The sequence below is a fragment of the Pristiophorus japonicus genome, unplaced genomic scaffold (assembly GCF_044704955.1).
Source record: "Pristiophorus japonicus isolate sPriJap1 unplaced genomic scaffold, sPriJap1.hap1 HAP1_SCAFFOLD_2531, whole genome shotgun sequence".
Lineage (NCBI taxonomy): Eukaryota > Metazoa > Chordata > Chondrichthyes > Pristiophoridae > Pristiophorus > Pristiophorus japonicus.
This window is the reverse complement of record NW_027252265.1, coordinates 11,607-27,842: the sequence shown is the minus strand read 5'-3', so window position 1 is coordinate 27,842 and position 16,236 is coordinate 11,607. Positions and strand designations below refer to the sequence as shown.

The window sequence follows — 16,236 nt, the reverse complement described above, 5'->3', positions numbered from 1 at the left end:
TGACCCCACTGCCCCCCCCCCTCTCAGCGACTGACCCCACTGCTCCCCCCCCTCTCAGCGACTGACCCCACTGCTCCCCCCCTCTCAGCGACTGACCCCACTGCCCCCCCCTCTCAGCGACTGACCCCACTGCTCCCCCCTCAGCGACTGACCCCACTGCCCCCCCCCTCAGCGACTGACCCCACTGCTCCCCCCCCTCTCAGCGTCTGACCCCACTGCTCCCCCCTCAGCGACTGACCCCACCTCTCAGCGACTGACCCCACCGCTCCCCCCCCCTCTCAGCGACTGACCCCACTGCCCACTTCCCCTCTCAGCGACTGACCCCGCTGCCACCTCCCTCTCCCCCCTCAGCGACTGACCCCACTGCCCCCCCCTCTCAGCGACTGACCCCACTGCCCCCCCCTCTCAGCGACTGACCCCACTGCCCCCCCCCTCAGCGACTGACCCCACTGCCCCCCTCTCAGCGACTGACCCCACTGCCCCCCCCTCTCTCAGCGACTGACCCCACTGCCCCCCCCTCTGTGACTGACCCCACTGCCCCCCGCCCTCTCAGCGACTGACCCCACTGCCCCCCCCTCTCAGCGACTGACCCCACTGCCCACTTCCCCCCTCAGCGACTGACCCCACTGCCCCCCCCTCTCAGCGACTGACCCCACTGCCCACTTCCCCTCTCAGCGACTGACCCCGCTGCCACCTCCCTCTCCCCCCTCAGCGACTGACCCCACTGCTCCCCCCCTCTCAGCGACTGACCCCACTGCCCCCCCCTCAGCGACTGACACCACTGCTCCCCCCCTCTCAGCGACTGACTCCACTGCCCCCCCCCTCAGCGACTGACCCCACTGCCCCCCCCTCTCAGCGACTGACCACACTTCCCCCCCCCTACTCCCCCTCGGCGACTGACCCCACTGCCCCCCCCCCCAGCGACTGAACCCACTGCCCCTCCCCCTCGGCAACTGACCCCACTCGCAACTGACCTCACTGCCCCCTCCCCTTTCGGCCACCTCCCCCCTCGGCGACTGACCCCACTGCCCGCCCCCTCTCTCAGCGACTGACCCCACTGCCCCCCCTCACTCAGCGACTGACCCCATTGCCCCCCCCCTCAGCGACTGACCCTGCTGCCCCCCCCCCCCCTCTCAGCGACTGACCCCACTGCCCTCCCCACTCTCTGCGACTGACCCCACTGCCCCTCCCCTCGGCAACTGACCACACTTCCCCCCCCCCCCCACGGCGACTGACCCCACTGCCCCCCCTCTCAGCGACTGACCTCACTGCTTCCCCCCCCCTCTCAGCGACTGACCCCACTTCCCTCCCCCTCTCAGCGACTGACCCCACTGCCCCCCCCCTCTCAGCGACTGACCCCACTGCCCCCCCACCTCTCAGCGACTGACCCCACTGCCCCCCCCCCTCTCAGCGACTGACCCCACTGCCCCCCCACCTCTCAGCGACTGACCCCACTGCCCCCCCACCTCTCAGCGACTGACCCCACTGCTCCCCCACTCCTCAGCGACTGACCCCACTGCTTCCCCCCCCCTCAGCGACTGACCCCACTGACCCCCCTCCGTCCGTCCCCCCGGCAACTGACCTCACTGCCCCCCCCTCGGCGACTGACCCCACTGCCCCCCCCCTCGGCGACTGACCCCAGTGCCCCCCACACCCCCGGCGACTGGCCCCCTCACTGTCCGACCCCTCGGCAAACGCCTCCCCACCCAACCTCGATGACCCCCCCACTCCACCCTATCCCCCCCACCCCCAGACCCCATCCCCTCCCACCCCCCACCCCACCAGCTGGCCTGGCGCCCACTCACTTCAGGGAGAGGTCCGCGTAGACAGAAGCAAATGACTGGCACTCCGACGACCAGTTGGCGAAGAATTCCACCAGCCAGATCACCCGCTTGTCCTTCTGGAGCTCCTCCTGCCAGCGAAGCAGACGCAACATTAGGAGCAGCACATCGGGGCAGGAGTCGTCTCTTCAACAACCGCTGGAGAGACGTTGCCCTCCGCCACACCCCGCTCTCCTGGAGCTGCAGACCCCTCACAGGTAGGCATGCTCACACTCGCGTGCGCACAGACATCAGGAGGGATTATCTGGTCATTATCACAGTGCTGTTTGTGGCAGCTAACTGTGCGCAAACTGTTTTCCCGGTTTCCTACATTACAACGCTGACTACTCTTCTGAAGTACTTCATTGGCTGTGAGGCACTTTGGGACGTCCGAAGGTCGTGAACTGCGCTGATGAAATGCAAGTATTTTTGGTGCCTGCTCAAAAGAGCTTGATTGACACCCCATCCACCACCTTCAACACTCACTCCCTCCACCACCGGCGCCCCCTGGCTGCAGTGTGTACCAACTACAAGATGCACTGCAGCAACTTGCCAAGGCTTCTTCGGCAGCACCTCCCAAACCCGCGACCTTTACCGCCAAGAAGGACAAGGGCAGCAAGCGCATGGGAACACCACCACCTCCACGTTGCCCTCCAAGTCACACACCATCCCGCCTTGGAAATATAACTCCGTTCCTTCACCGTCGATGGGTCAAAATCCTGGAACCCCCTCCCTCCCCCCCCAACAGCCCTGTGGGAGCACCTTCACCACACGGACTGCAGCGGTTCAAGGTGGCGGCTCACCACCACCTTCTCAAGGGATGCTAATTTTACCGTGAATGACTGCATAAAAAAACGTTTAATGCCTCTTTTCTCTCATACACTCTTTCAACCTTTCTTGTGTGTGTTACGTGCCAGACAAAGCGTCAGTAGTCTTCAACTAATGCAGGCATCACCGTCATTTCAGATCATGTGCTCAACCCACGATCCCTTCCCGCACTCACAAATTCCAACCCATGTAACTGGACAGTGATAGTGACAGAGTTCAGAAGTCCTGCTGCCCCTGTATCCTAACGCACGCGAAGTCCCATTACCCACTGTGCTCGCTGAACCACAATGCCTACCAGTCCAGTAATGCCTCAATTAAAAAAAATAAATCCATCCTGGTTTTCAAATCCCCCCCCACCGCCTCGCCCCTCCCTAACTCTGTATTCTCCTATAGTCCCTACAACCCTCCGTATCCTCCTCCAGCCCCTACACCCCTCCCTATCTCTGTAACCTCCTCCAGCCCCTACAACCCTCCCTATCTCTGTAACCTCCTCCAGCCCCTACACCCCTTCCTATCTCTGTAACCTCCTCCAGCCCCTACACCCCTCCCTATCTCTGTAACCTCCTCCAGCCCCTACACCCCTTCCTATCTCTGTAACCTCCTCCAGCCCCTACAACCCTCCGTATCTCTGTAACCTCCTCCAGCTCCTACAACCCTCCCTATCTCTGTAACCTCCTCCAGCCCCTACACCCCTCCCTATCTCTGTAACCTCCTCCAGCCCTACAGCCCTCCCTATCTCTAACCTCCTCCAGCCGCGACAACCCTCCATATCGCTGTAACCTCCTCCTGTCCTACACCCCACCCTATCTCTGTAACCTCCTATAGTCCCTACAACCCTCCCTATCTCTGTAACCCCCTCCAGCCCCTACAACTCTCCCGAGATCTCTGCACTCCTCCAAATATTGCCTCTTGCGCATCCCCCGATTTCCATCGCTCCACCATTGGCGGCCGGGCCTTCAGCTGCCCGGGGCCCGAAGTTCTGGAATTGAATTCTTAAACCCCTCCTCTTTTTAAAAAAGATATAAATCGAAGCGTTGCCGGACCGGGAGCCAATGTATGTCAGCGATCACAAGTTAGGAGGAGTTTTGAATGAGCTCAAGTTTAGAGGGCAGGAAGGTGGGAAAGCAGGCCCGGAGCGCTAGAAGCATCGAGTTTGGAGGCGACAAAGTGCACACAGGACGAAGGCGTTCCAGCAGCAGGGAGTGATGGAGGCAGGCGATGTTCCCGGGAGATGGCAGGCGAGAGCGTGTGGCTGACTTACGTCGATGGTTTTATCGCTGAAGTACGTGATGTATTCGGGCCCCATGTAGAGAGGAGGCTTGCAGGTCATGAGGAAGGCTGCAGAGACAACAGAGAGAAACCGAGAGAGAGGTAGTACTACACGGAGATGGCAATGTGCCACGTACGAGCTATTCTACCAACCCTCCCCTGGATCCTCTCCTAAAGGCGTTGGATCCCACTTGGTGAGGGGAGGTTGGGGGGGGGGGGGGGGGGCCGGGACTTCCATGGGCGCCTTTACCCAAGAGGCTTGTGTCGGAATCTACGAAGCAAGAGCCAGCAGAATATTCCAACCTGGGGGCATCACACCCACTGTTATACGGCCCTTTCCAGCTAGGATTATTTCCCAGTGATCAGGAGCAGGAGCCCTGACTGATTTCCCACTCTCTCTAACCCAGGGATCACTGGACAGTGATCAGGAGCAAGAACCCTGGCTGATTTCTCCTCTCTTTCTAACCCAGGGGTCACTGGGCAGTGATCAGGAGCAGGAACCCTGACTGATTTCCCCCCCTCTCTCTCTCTCTCTCTCTTTCTTTCTCTCTCTCTCTAATCCAGGGGTCACTGGGCAGTGATCAGGAGCAGGAACCCTGACTGATTTCCCCCCCTCTCTCTCTCTAACCCAGGGGTCACTGGACAGTGATCAGGAGCAGGAACGCTGGCTGATTTCCCCTCTCTAACCCAGGAGTCACTGGGCAGTGATCAGGAGCAGCAACCCTGGCTGATTTCCCCCTCTCTCTAACCCAGGAGTCACTGGGCAGTGATCAGGACCAGGAGCCCTGACTGATTTCCCCTCTCTCTCTAACCCATGGGTTACTGGACAGTGATCAGGAGCAGGAACCCTGGCTGATTTCCCCTCTCTCTAACCCAGGGGTCATTGGGCAGTGATCAGGAACCCTGACTGATTTCCCCCCCCCTCTCTCTCTCTCTCTCTCTCTCTCTCTCTCTCTCTCTCTCTCTCTAATCCAGGGGTCACTGGGCAGTGATCAGGAGCAGGAACCCTGGCTGATTTCCCCTCTCTCTAACCCAGGGGTCATTGGGCAGTGATCAGGAACCCTGACTGATTTCCGCCCCCCCCTCTCTCTCTCTCTCTCTCTAATCCAGGGGTCACTGGGCAGTGATCAGGAGCAGGAACCCTGACTGATTTCCCCTCTCTAACCCAGGAGTCACTGGGCAGTGATCAGGAGCAGGAACCCTGACTGATTTCCCCCCCTCTCTCTCTCTCTCTCTCTCTCTCTCTCTCTCTAATCCAGGGGTCACTGGGCAGTGATCAGGAGCAGGAACCCTGACTGATTTCCCCCCCTCTCTCTCTCTCTAACCCAGGGGTTACTGGACAGTGATCAGGAGCAGGAACGCTGGCTGATTTCCCCTCTCTAACCCAGGAGTCACTGGGCAGTGATCAGGAGCAGGAACCCTGGCTGATTTCCCCCTCTCTCTAACCCAGGAGTCACTGGGCAGTGATCAAGACCAGGAGCCCTGACTGATTTCCCCTCTCTCTCTAACCCATGGGTTACTGGACAGTGATCAGGAGCAGGAACCCTGGCTGATTTCCCCTCTCTCTAACCCAGGGGTCATTGGGCAGTGATCAGGAACCCTGACTGATTTCCCCCCCCCCCCTCTCTCTCTCTCTCTCTCTCTAATCCAGGGGTCACTGGGCAGTGATCAGGAGCAGGAACCCTGGCTGATTTCCCCTCTCTCTAACCCAGGGGTCATTGGGCAGTGATCAGGAACCCTGACTGATTCCCCCCCCCCTCTCTCTCTCTCTCTCTCTCTCTAATCCAGGGGTCACTGGGCAGTGATCAGGAGCAGGAACCCTGACTGATTTCCCCTCTCTAACCCAGGAGTCACTGGGCAGTGATCAGGACCAGGAGCCCTGACTGATTTCCCCCTCTCTCTCTCTCTCTCTCTCTCTCTCTCTCTAACCCAGGGGTCACTGGGCAGTGATCAGGAGCAGGAACCCTGGCTAATTTCCCCTCTCTAACCCAGGAGTCACTGGGCAGTGATCAGGAGCAGGAGCCCTGACTGATTTCCCCTCTCTCTAACCCAGGGGTCATTGGGTAGTGATCAGGAACCCTGGCTGATTTCCCCCCCTTCTCTCTCTCTCTCTCTCTCTCTCTCTCTAATCCAGGGGTCACTGGGCAGTGATCAGGAGCAGGAACCCTGACTGATTTCCCCTCTCTAACCCAGGAGTCACTGGGCAGTGATCAGGAGCAGGAGCCCTGACTGATTTCCCCCCCTCTCTCTCTCTAACCCAGGGGTCACTGGACAGTGATCAGGAGCAGGAACGCTGGCTGATTTCCCCTCTCTAACCCAGGAGTCACTGGGCAGTGATCAGGACCAGGAGCCCTGACTGATTTCCCCCTCTCTCTCTCTCTCTCTCTCTCTAACCCAGGGGTCACTGGGCAGTGATCAGGAGCAGGAACCCTGGCTAATTTCCCCTCTCTCCAACCCAGGGGTCATTGGGCAGTGATCAGGAGCAGGAACCCTGGCTGATTTCCCCTCTCTCTAACCCAGGGGTCATTGGGTAGTGATCAGGAACCCTGGCTGATTTCCCCTCTCTCTAACCCAGGGGTCACTGGGCAGTGATCAGGAGCAGGAACCCTGGCTGATTTCCCCCTCTCTCTAACCCAGGGGTCATTGGGCAGTGATCAGGAGCAGGAACCCTGGCTGATTTCCCCCTCTCTCTAACCCAGGGGTCATTGGGCAGTGATCAGGAGCAGGAACCCTGGCTGGTTTCCCCTCTCTCTAACCCAGGGGTCACTGGGTAGTGATCAGGAGCAGGAACCCTGGCTGATTTCCCCTCTCTCTAACCCAGGGGTCACTGGGCAGTGATCAGAAGCAGGAACCCTGGCTGATTTCCCCCTCTCTCTAACCCAGGGGTCACTGGGTAGTGATCAGGAGCAGGAACCCTGGCTGATTTCCCCCTCTCTCTAACCCAGGGGTCACTGGGCAGTGATCAGAAGCAGGAACCCTGGCTGGTTTCCCCTTTCTCGTTACACCACATGGGAGACACCAGTCCCACCCACTTCCTCCGTCCCAGTCCAAACATGTGACCCGCCACCCCATCCCACTCGAAGCTGTGGCGTTAAAACAGGCACCAGGTAAAAGGCCACCTCTCCTCTTCTCAACAACCCCCGGTGAAACGTGGTAAGCACCTTCCCCTCCTCTCCACAGCCCCAAGCTAACCCAGCCACCCGTGACCACACTGGCTGTGGATAGGAGCGCAGACATGGAGCGGCGTGTTACCAACCTACGCACAGGGTGAGGTACAGGAGACCCATGCGGATGTCCAGGCGGAAGAACAGGATGAGGTTGGCCACCTTGCTGAACATAAAGATGTTTCCCACGTGCTGCTCCACCGTGACTGAGACATTCAAAAAAAGGGAGGGAGACAGAGAAAAATGTTAGCAACAGTCAGCTCCGTTGCATACCTGGTCCAGAGAGACACACAACAAAAACATTTTCCTACAAGAGACTGAGGGAGTGCTGCACTGTCAGAGGGGCAGTACTGAGGGAGTGCTGCACTGTCGGAGGGGCAGTACTGAGGGAGTGCTGCACTGTCGGAGGGGCAGTACTGAGGGAGTGCCGCACTGTCGGAGGGGCAGTACTGAGGGAGTGCTGCACTGTGGGAGGGGCAGTACTGAGGGAGCGCTGCACTGTCGGAGGGGCAGTACTGAGGGAGTGCTGCACTGTCGGAGGAGCAGTACTGAGGGAGTGCTGCACTGTGGGAGGGGCAGTACTGAGGGAGTGCTGCACTGTCGGAGGGTCAGTACTGAGGGAGTGCCGCACTGTCGGAGGGGCAGTACTGAGGGAGCGCCGCACTGTCGGAGGGGCAGTACTGAGGGAGCGCCGCACTGTCGGAGGGGCAGTACTGAGGGAGCGCTGCATTGAGGGGGGGTGCTGTCTTTCAGATGAGACGTGAAACAGAGTCTCTGTTTGTCCTCTCCGGTGGAAGAAAAGTACAGGAAGTTTTACCCCTCAATCACCATCATTGAAACAGATTATCTGGTCATTACTTTATTGCTGTTTGTGGCAGCCTGCTGTGTGCAAATTGGCTGCTGCGTTACCTACATTCTAACAGTGAATGATGCAGCACTCCCTCAGTACTGCCCCTCCCACAGTGCAGCACTCCCTCAGTACTGCCCCTCCGACAGTGCGGCACTCCCTCAGTACTGCCCCTCCCACAGTGCAGCACTCCCTCAGTACTGCCCCTCCCACAGTGCAGCACTCCCTCAGTACTGCCCCTCCGACAGTGCGGCACTCCCTCAGTACTGCCCCTCCCACAGTGCAGCACTCCCTCAGTACTGCCCCTCCCACAGTGCAGCACTCCCTCAGTACTGCCCCTCCGACAGTGCGGCACTCCCTCAGTACTGCCCCTCCGACAGTGCGGCACTCCCTCAGTACTGCCCCTCCCACAGTGCAGCACTCCCTCAGTACTGCCCCTCCCACAGTGCAGCATTCCCTCAGTACTGCCCCTCCCACAGTGCAGCATTCCCTCAGTACTGCCCCTCCCACAGTGCGGCTCTCCCTCAGTACTGCCTCTCCCACAGTGCGGCTCTCCCTCAGTACTGCCCCTCCCACAGTGCGGCACTCCCTCAGTATTGCCCCTCCCACAGTGCGGCTCTCCCTCAGTACTGCCCCTCCCACAGTGCAGCATTCCCTCAGTACTGCCCCTCCCACAGTGCGGCTCTCCCTCAGTACTGCCCCTCCCACAGTGCGGCTCTCCCTCAGTACTGCCCTTTGACCATGCAGCGCTCCCTCAGCCATAAAAGGAGCGGCGAGCAGCGGCCCAGGAGCAGCGTGGAAGCCCCGACCTGCGGGAGAACACCAGCGGTAGGTCGGGGCCTTACAAGGAGCGGCGAGCGAAGGCCCTGGGAGCAGCGTGGGCGCATACTGCTTCAGGGAGCAAAGAGCGACGTCATCAAGGTCCAGATCGGTGATTGGAGCGTGGGCAGGTACAGCAGGAGCGGCGAGGTCGGGGCGAAGGAGCGGCGAGAGACTGTGGAGGGATGTGATCGGGGCCCAGGAGAGGTGAGAGTTCTGGGCCCAGGGGCAGCACGGGCCCAGCCCACACTACGGTGTGTGCGCGCTAGGTCTGTGCAGCAGAGCAGATCGCCAGTGGTCTTGGTTAATCCTTGCCACTGGACAAAGGCGGAACTCTGTTAAGCCCGTGTGGTGGCTGGTGTGCAACAGTCACCACACGTTAAAAAAATCCACACACACAGGCATCTTCCACCCTTCAATTGGAGTTCAGGACCTGGAACATCGGGTCCTTCATTGGAACACCTGCGAACTTATCCTTTTTTGGAGTGGAAGCAAGTCATCCTTGTTTCGAGGGAGTGCCTATGAAACTTCAAAACTACTTGGCTGACTGTAAAGCACTGTGGAATTCCCCCCAGGCCGTGAACGGCACTATAGAAATGCAAGTCTTTCTTTAAACCCTCACCCACAGCCTCCCCAAGGGCCAATACTCACTGGCTCTCCTGTTCTTCATCATCACGATGGCACTGAGGAACATCAGGATTTCCACCTCCCTCTGTGTGATATTTGAAGAAAGGACAAGTGGGTCAGCTGCTGATTGAAAATAAAACAGCAGGGCACGAAAGACTTAACCACTAAACCGAAGGAGGGAAAGCATGATGCTCAACGTCAAGATATTGGCCCAGAAATCCTGGTTTCTCCTTCCCGCGGGCGCTCGAATAGATTTTAGAAAAATGATGCCCACCTACCTGAAGCTGCTGCGGCCAGGCGAGATCCCGGTCCTGAGGCCTCGCCTGACTGCGCGTCGCAGCGTGTGCATGTCAGGACGTGCGCAGGCCTGGAGCTGGAGTCACATGGCTCTGGGCAGCCAATCAGGTGCAGTATATTCTCATTCAAAATAATGGCAACTCCATGATTTGGAGCTCCCATTATTATGAATGAGAACCACCCGCCCTCCCCAAACACTAATAACCAATTAAGATAGAAAAAATGCACAACATTTATTAATTTAATTTTTTTTTTTTAAAAAAAGCTTTTTAAATTACGGTTTCAAATAAACTTACCTCAGTAGGCAGGATTTTTAACAACAACGTGTTTTTAAAAGTTATTTAACAATGTTTTTGCGCGTTTTAAAACTCTTACGCCTGTAAAAGTAGACTACGCGCCTGCTTTTATCAGGCGCAAGAGTTTTGAGTACATTTGCAGGGCAAGATATGCGTGAAGCCCTCGCTCTCAATATGCGGAGGAGCTGTCAAGCCAGAAACTTGACAGATCGGAAAAGCTGGTTTTCAGCGCGCATGCCTTCCCGGGTCCGTAGAAACTCCGTGCGGACCCGGGGAGGCCGGGATTTTCAGGCCAATAGCGTCATCGGTGATCCACACCATCATCAACACTGGCACGCACACTCTCCTCGCCCAGGACCACTCCCCTACACCGAGGCCTCACCCTGCACCCACTCTCCCCAGCTCCTCCCTCACATCCCCAAGATGTCCGCCCGCGTGCCCAGGCGATCCCTTTACTCCACATTGTAAGGCCTCATGCCCTCCACACTCCCAAATAGAATCATAGAAATCTACAGCACGGGAGGAGGCCATTTCAGCCCATCGTGTCCGCGCCGGCCAACCAAGAGCTACCCAGCCTAATCCCACTTTCCAGCTCTTGGTCCGTAGCCCTGTAGGTTACGGCACTTCAAGTGCACATCCAGGTACTTTTTAAATGTGGTGAGGGTTTCTGCCTCTACCACCCTTTCAGGCAGTGAGTTCCAGACCCCCACCACCCACTGGGTGAAGAAATTACCCCTCTAAACCTCCCCCCCAATTACTTTAAATCTATGCCCCTGGTTGTTGACCCTTCTGCTCAGGGGAAACAGGTCCTTTCTATCCACTCTATCCAGGCCCCTCGCAATTTTATACACCTCAATCAGGTCTCCCCCTCAGCATCCTCTATTCCAAAGAAACCAAACTCAGCCTATCCAATAAAATACTTAAAATTTCCCCAGCACTAACACCCCTGTGCCCTGTATACCCAGGGACAATGTTCCAATTAAGCTCCCGGCCGACTTGGAATCCCACAATCACCGTTCACTGGCTTTAGTCTGGGAAAAACCGCGCATTCTCAGGAACTTAAAGGACCGCACAGCCAGTTAAAGGGCCCGTGCACCGAAAAATAATAAGCGGGAACATTGCCCAGGGAGCCCCTGGCCCTCTTTATACCCCTCTCCCCAATTCACCTCCTTCAGAACACAAGAAACACAAGAACTCGGAGCAGGAGACGGCACTCGGCCCTTCGAGCCTGCTCCGCCATTCAATAAAATCATGGCTGATCTTCTACCTCAACTCCACTTTCCTGATCCTCATATCCCTTGATTCACCCAGAATCCAAAAATCTATCGATCTCAGCCTTGAATATGCTCAACGTCTGAGCCATCACAGCCCTCTGGGGTGGAGAATTCTAAAAATCCACAACCCTCGGTGAAACAATTCCTCCTCATCTCTGTCCTAAAGACTTATGTTGAAACTATGACCCCGAGTTCTACACTCTCTAGCCAGGGAGAGGGCGGTGGGGGGAAACAACCGTTCAGCATCCACCCTGTCAATCCCCCTCAGAAACGTTTATGTTTCAATGAGATCACCTCTCATTCTTCTAACCTCCAGAGAATATCGGCCCAACCTACTCAAATCTCTCCTCATAGGATAACCCTCTCATCACAGGACTCAATCTAGTGAACCTTCATTGCACTCCCTCGAAGGCAAGTATATCCTTCGTTAGGATACACACTCACCACCTTTATACCCCCAATATACACAGATACCCCCAATATACACAGATGGCCCCTTTACAACCCCAATATCCCCAGCTACCATCAACCCCCGATGACTACTCCCTCCACACCCCCAATATACCCCCTTTACTCCCTCCACACCCCCTTTATATCCACTCCAGATACACCCTCCGCGCCTCCTTTACATCCCCTCCGTGCCCCAGATACCCCCTCTGCACTCCCAATATACCCCAATACCCCCTTTGCTTCTCCTCCACACTCCCGATATACCCCAATACCCCTCTAACCCCCTTCACACCCCCGCTATACCCCCTCCACACCCCCGGTATACCCCAATAACCCTTCCACACCCCCGGTATACTCCAATACCCTCTCCACACCCCCGATACACCCCAATACCCCCTCCACACCCCAGATATACCCCAATCCCCCTTTACACCCCCAATATACCCCAATACCCCCTTTACAGCCTCGATTTACCCCAATACCCCCTTTACACCCCTCCTCACACCGCTGATATACCACAATACCCCCTTTACAGCCCCGATATACCCCAATACCCCCTTTACAGCCCCGATATACCCCAATATCCCCTTTACAGCCCCGATTTACCCCAATACCCCCTTTACAGCCCCGATATACCCCAATACCCCCTCCACACCCCCGATATGCCCCAATACCCCCTCCACACCCCCGATATGCCCCAATACCCCCTCCACACCCCTGATATGCCCCAATACCTCCTTTTACACCCCCGATATACCCCCTTTACACCCCCGATATACCCCAATACCCCCTCCACACCCCCGATATGCCCCAATACCCCCTCCACACCCCTGATATGCCCCAATACCTCCTTTTACACCCCCGAAATACCCCCTTTACACCCCCGATATACCCCAATACCCCCTTTACACCCCCGATATACCCCAATACCCCCTTTACACCCCTCCTCACACCCCCGATATACCCCAATATCCCCTTTACACCCCCAATACCCCTTTTACACCCCCAATACCCCTTTACACCCCCGATATACACCCCAATACCCTCTCTACCCCCTTTACACTCTCCATACCCCCTCTACACCCCCTGTAGCCACGATACCCGCTCTCCCGCCTCACCCACCCAGTCGAAGTCACAGGGGTTGCCGTCCTCCCGCTCGCTGGGCAGGCCCTGGCAGAGCGGCGGCACCTTGCGGGCGGCCAGGAAGGCCACGCTCAGGGCGGCCGACGCCGCGTAGTAAGGCCGCAGCAGCCATCGGCACAGGCGCGGCAGGTGGTAGAGGAAAGCGGCCAGCGCCGTCAGCACGGCCATGGCGGTGACGGTGGAGGTAACGCCTGTCGCTCGCCCCCCGGGCCTGTGGGCCGCGTCACCATGGCGACCGCCGGGGCGGGGGGGCCCCGCCCTCCGCCGCCTCCCATTGGTCCGCCGCTCCGCTTCCGGTCCGCCCTCCCCGGCCTCCCATTGGTCGGTCCGCCTGTCAATCGGCGGAGGACAAGTGGGACAAGGTCAGTGCAGGATGGTGCTGGGGCTCATTGTTCAGGGAATCACTCAAATTTGTCCTTTCATGTTTTTCTGGCCATGCTTATTCTCCACCAGCTTCAGGAGCTCATGGTCTACAACTCTTTTAAAGGAGACAAATAAACATTCGGTCAAGTGACCCCCGATCTGGGGGACACTCCAAACATTTTCAAGGCCCTTTTTTGTATTTTTTTTTGTTTTTTTGGGCACTAAAATCAAAATTTTTTCCAAGTGCCCCCTATAAAAGGGGAGGGGGACACTAAAAACACCGGCAATTAAAACAAATTAAACTTTAAAACATATAAAATCAAATTAAAATTTGGTTGCCGGGGGTGATGATGCACTCCAGTCCCTCCGGCGCCCACCTCTCGCGGAAGGCCGCGAGCGTACCGGTGGACACCGCGGCTCATGGTCTACAGGGCTGTAGTAATAGCCGCCCTCCTGTATGGCTCAGAGGCGTGGACCATGTACAGCAGACAGCTCAAGTCGCTGGAGAAATACCACCAACGATGTCTCCGCAAGATCCGGTATATCCCCTGGGAGGACAGACGCACCAACGTTAGCGTCCTCGACCAGGCCAACAACTCTTTTGGGGGGAATAAAATAAACATTAGATCAAGTGCCCCCCCCCCCCCCCCCCCCCCGATCTGGGGGACACTCCAGACACTTTTAACTGCCCTCTTTTTAAAATTTATTTATTTATTTATTTTTTGTGGGGGGTTTTTGTGATTTTTTTTGTTTTTTTTGGGGAGGCCATTAAAATTATATATTTTACAAGTGCCCCCTATAAAAGGGGAGGGGAGACACTAAAAACCCGGCAATTAAAACAAATTAAACTTTAAAACATATAAAATCAAATTAAAATTTGGTTGCCGGGGGGTAATAATGGACTCCAGTCCCTCTGGTGCCCACCTCTTGTGGAAGGCCGCGAGCGTACCGGTGGACACCGCGTGCTCCATCTCTAAGGACACCCTGGCCCGGATGTAGGCGCGGAAGAGAGGCAGGCAGTCAGCTACCAGGCCAACATCCCCAGCATCGAAACACTGACCACACTCGATCAGCTCCGCTGGGCGGGTCACATTGTTCACATGCCTGACACGAGATTCCCAAAGCAAGCGCTCTACTCGGAGCTCCGTCACGGCAAACGAGCCAAAGGTGGGCAGAGGAAACGTTACAGGGACACCCTCGAAGCCTCCCTGATAAAGTGTCAGCTCAATACTGAGCAGGACCGCAACAAACTTACAGGAGGACAGCGATAAACTTTGCACAATGGCCAAATAATGGGCAAATTAATACAAAAGCAAAATAATAATAACTTTTATTTGTATTTAGCGTAGAGGCACGTCCCAAGGTGCTTCACGACAATTTTACAACATGTTAGCTATTGACCATTGACCATTGAGGGAAAGACAGAAAAAGCAGGAGAAGGAAGTGCAAAAAGAGGTTAACGGCTCGGGGACTACAGTGGGATGAGGGCAGAGTTGGCTAAAGTAGACTGGAAACACAGACTAAACGGTGGCACAATTGAGGAACAGTGGAGGACTTTTAAGGAGCTCTTTCATACTGCTCAACAAAAATATATTCCAATGAAAGAGAAGGGCGGTAAGAGAAGGAATAACCAGCCGTGGATAACCAAGGAAATTAAGGAGAGTATCAAATTAAAAGCCAATGCGTATAAGGTGGCCAAGGTTAGTGGGAAAATAGAAGATTGGGAAAATTTTAAACGACAGCAAAGAATGACTAAGAAAGCAATAAAGAAAGGAAAGATAGATTACGAAGGTAAACTTGCGCAAAACATAAAAACGGATAGTAAAAGCTTTTACAGATATATAAAACGGAAAAGAGAACCTAAAGTAAATGTTGGTCCCTTAGAAGATGAGAAGGGGGATCTAATAATGGGAAATGTGGAAATGGCTGAGACCTTAAACAATTATTTTGCTTCGGTCTTCACAGTGGAAGACACAGAAACCATGCCAGAAATTGCTGGTCACAGGAATGTGGGAAGGGAGGACCTGGAGACAATCACTATCACTAGGGGGGTAGTGCTGGACAGGCTAATGGGACTCAAGGTAGACAAGTCCCCTGGTCCTGATGAAATGCATCCCAGGGTATTAAAAGAGATGGCAGAAGTTATAGAGGATGCATTCGTTATAAGCTACCAAAATTCTCTGGACTCTGGGGAGGTACCAGCGGATTGGAAAGCAGCTAATGTAACACCTCTGTTTAAAAAAGGGGGCAGACAAAAGGCAGGTAACTATAGGCCGGTTAGTTTAACATCTGTAGTGGGGAAAATGCTTGAAACTATCATTAAGGAAGAAATAGCGGGACATCTGGATAGGAATAGTGCAATCAAGCAGACGCAGCATGGATTCATGAAAGGGAAATCATGTTTAACTAATTTACTGGAATTCTTTGAGGATATAACGAGCATGGTGGATAGAGGTGTACCGATGGATGTGGTGTATTTAGATTTTCAAAAGGCATTCGATAAGATGCCACACAAAAGGTTACTGCAGAAGATAAAGGTATGCAGAATCAGTGGAAATTATATTAGCATGGATGGAGAATTGGCTGGCTAACAGAAAGCAGAGAGTCGGGATAAATGGGTCCTTTTCGGATTGGAAATCGGTGGTTAGTGGTGTGCCACAGGGATCGGTGCTGGGACCACAACTGTTTACAATATACATAGATGACCTGGAAGAGGAGACAGAGTGTAGTGTAACAAAATTTGCAGATGACACAAAGATTAGTGGGAAAGCGGGTTGTGTAGAGGACACAGAGAGGCTGCAAAGAGATTTAGATAGGTTAAGCGAATGGGCTAAGGTTTGGCAGATGGAATACAATGTCGGAAAGTGTGAGGTCATCCACCTTGGGAAAAAAAAACAGAAAAAGGGAATATTATTTGAATGGGGAGAAATTACAACATGCTGCGGTGCAGAGGGACCTGGGGGTCCTTGTGCATGAAACTCTTTTAGGAGCAAACAAAAAACATTAAACCGTGCCCCCCGATCTGGGGGAAACACCAAC

At 55.4% G+C, this 16,236-nt stretch overlaps 1 protein-coding gene across 1 annotated transcript; it reads right to left on the bottom strand.

Annotated features, from left to right (window-relative positions):
* Positions 1–1,801: 1,801 nt before the first annotated feature.
* Positions 1,802–13,083, bottom strand: LOC139247071 (thioredoxin-related transmembrane protein 2-like). Its single transcript, XM_070871485.1, has 5 exons — positions 12,814–13,083; positions 9,399–9,459; positions 7,174–7,287; positions 3,910–3,986; positions 1,802–1,912 (listed from the first exon to the last, which is right to left on the bottom strand). Exons 1-5 carry the CDS (start codon positions 13,000–13,002, stop codon positions 1,802–1,804), a joined length of 552 nt encoding a protein of 183 aa, XP_070727586.1. The 5' UTR covers positions 13,003–13,083.
* Between the last annotated feature and the right edge of the window lie 3,153 nt (positions 13,084–16,236).

Bases quoted from the DNA above. Each gene is read 5' to 3' on its own strand.
- LOC139247071 (XM_070871485.1), bottom strand. From the start codon at position 13,002: ATGGCCGTGCTGACGGCGCTGGCCGCTTTCCTCTACCACCTGCCGCGC. The intron at 7,288-9,398 runs GTGAGTATTGGC...TGAATGTCTCAG, and splicing joins GATGAAGAACAGGAGAGCCA to TCACGGTGGAGCAGCACGTG. The intron at 1,913-3,909 runs GTAAGTCAGCCA...CTTCGCTGGCAG, and splicing joins TCAGCGATAAAACCATCGAC to GAGGAGCTCCAGAAGGACAA.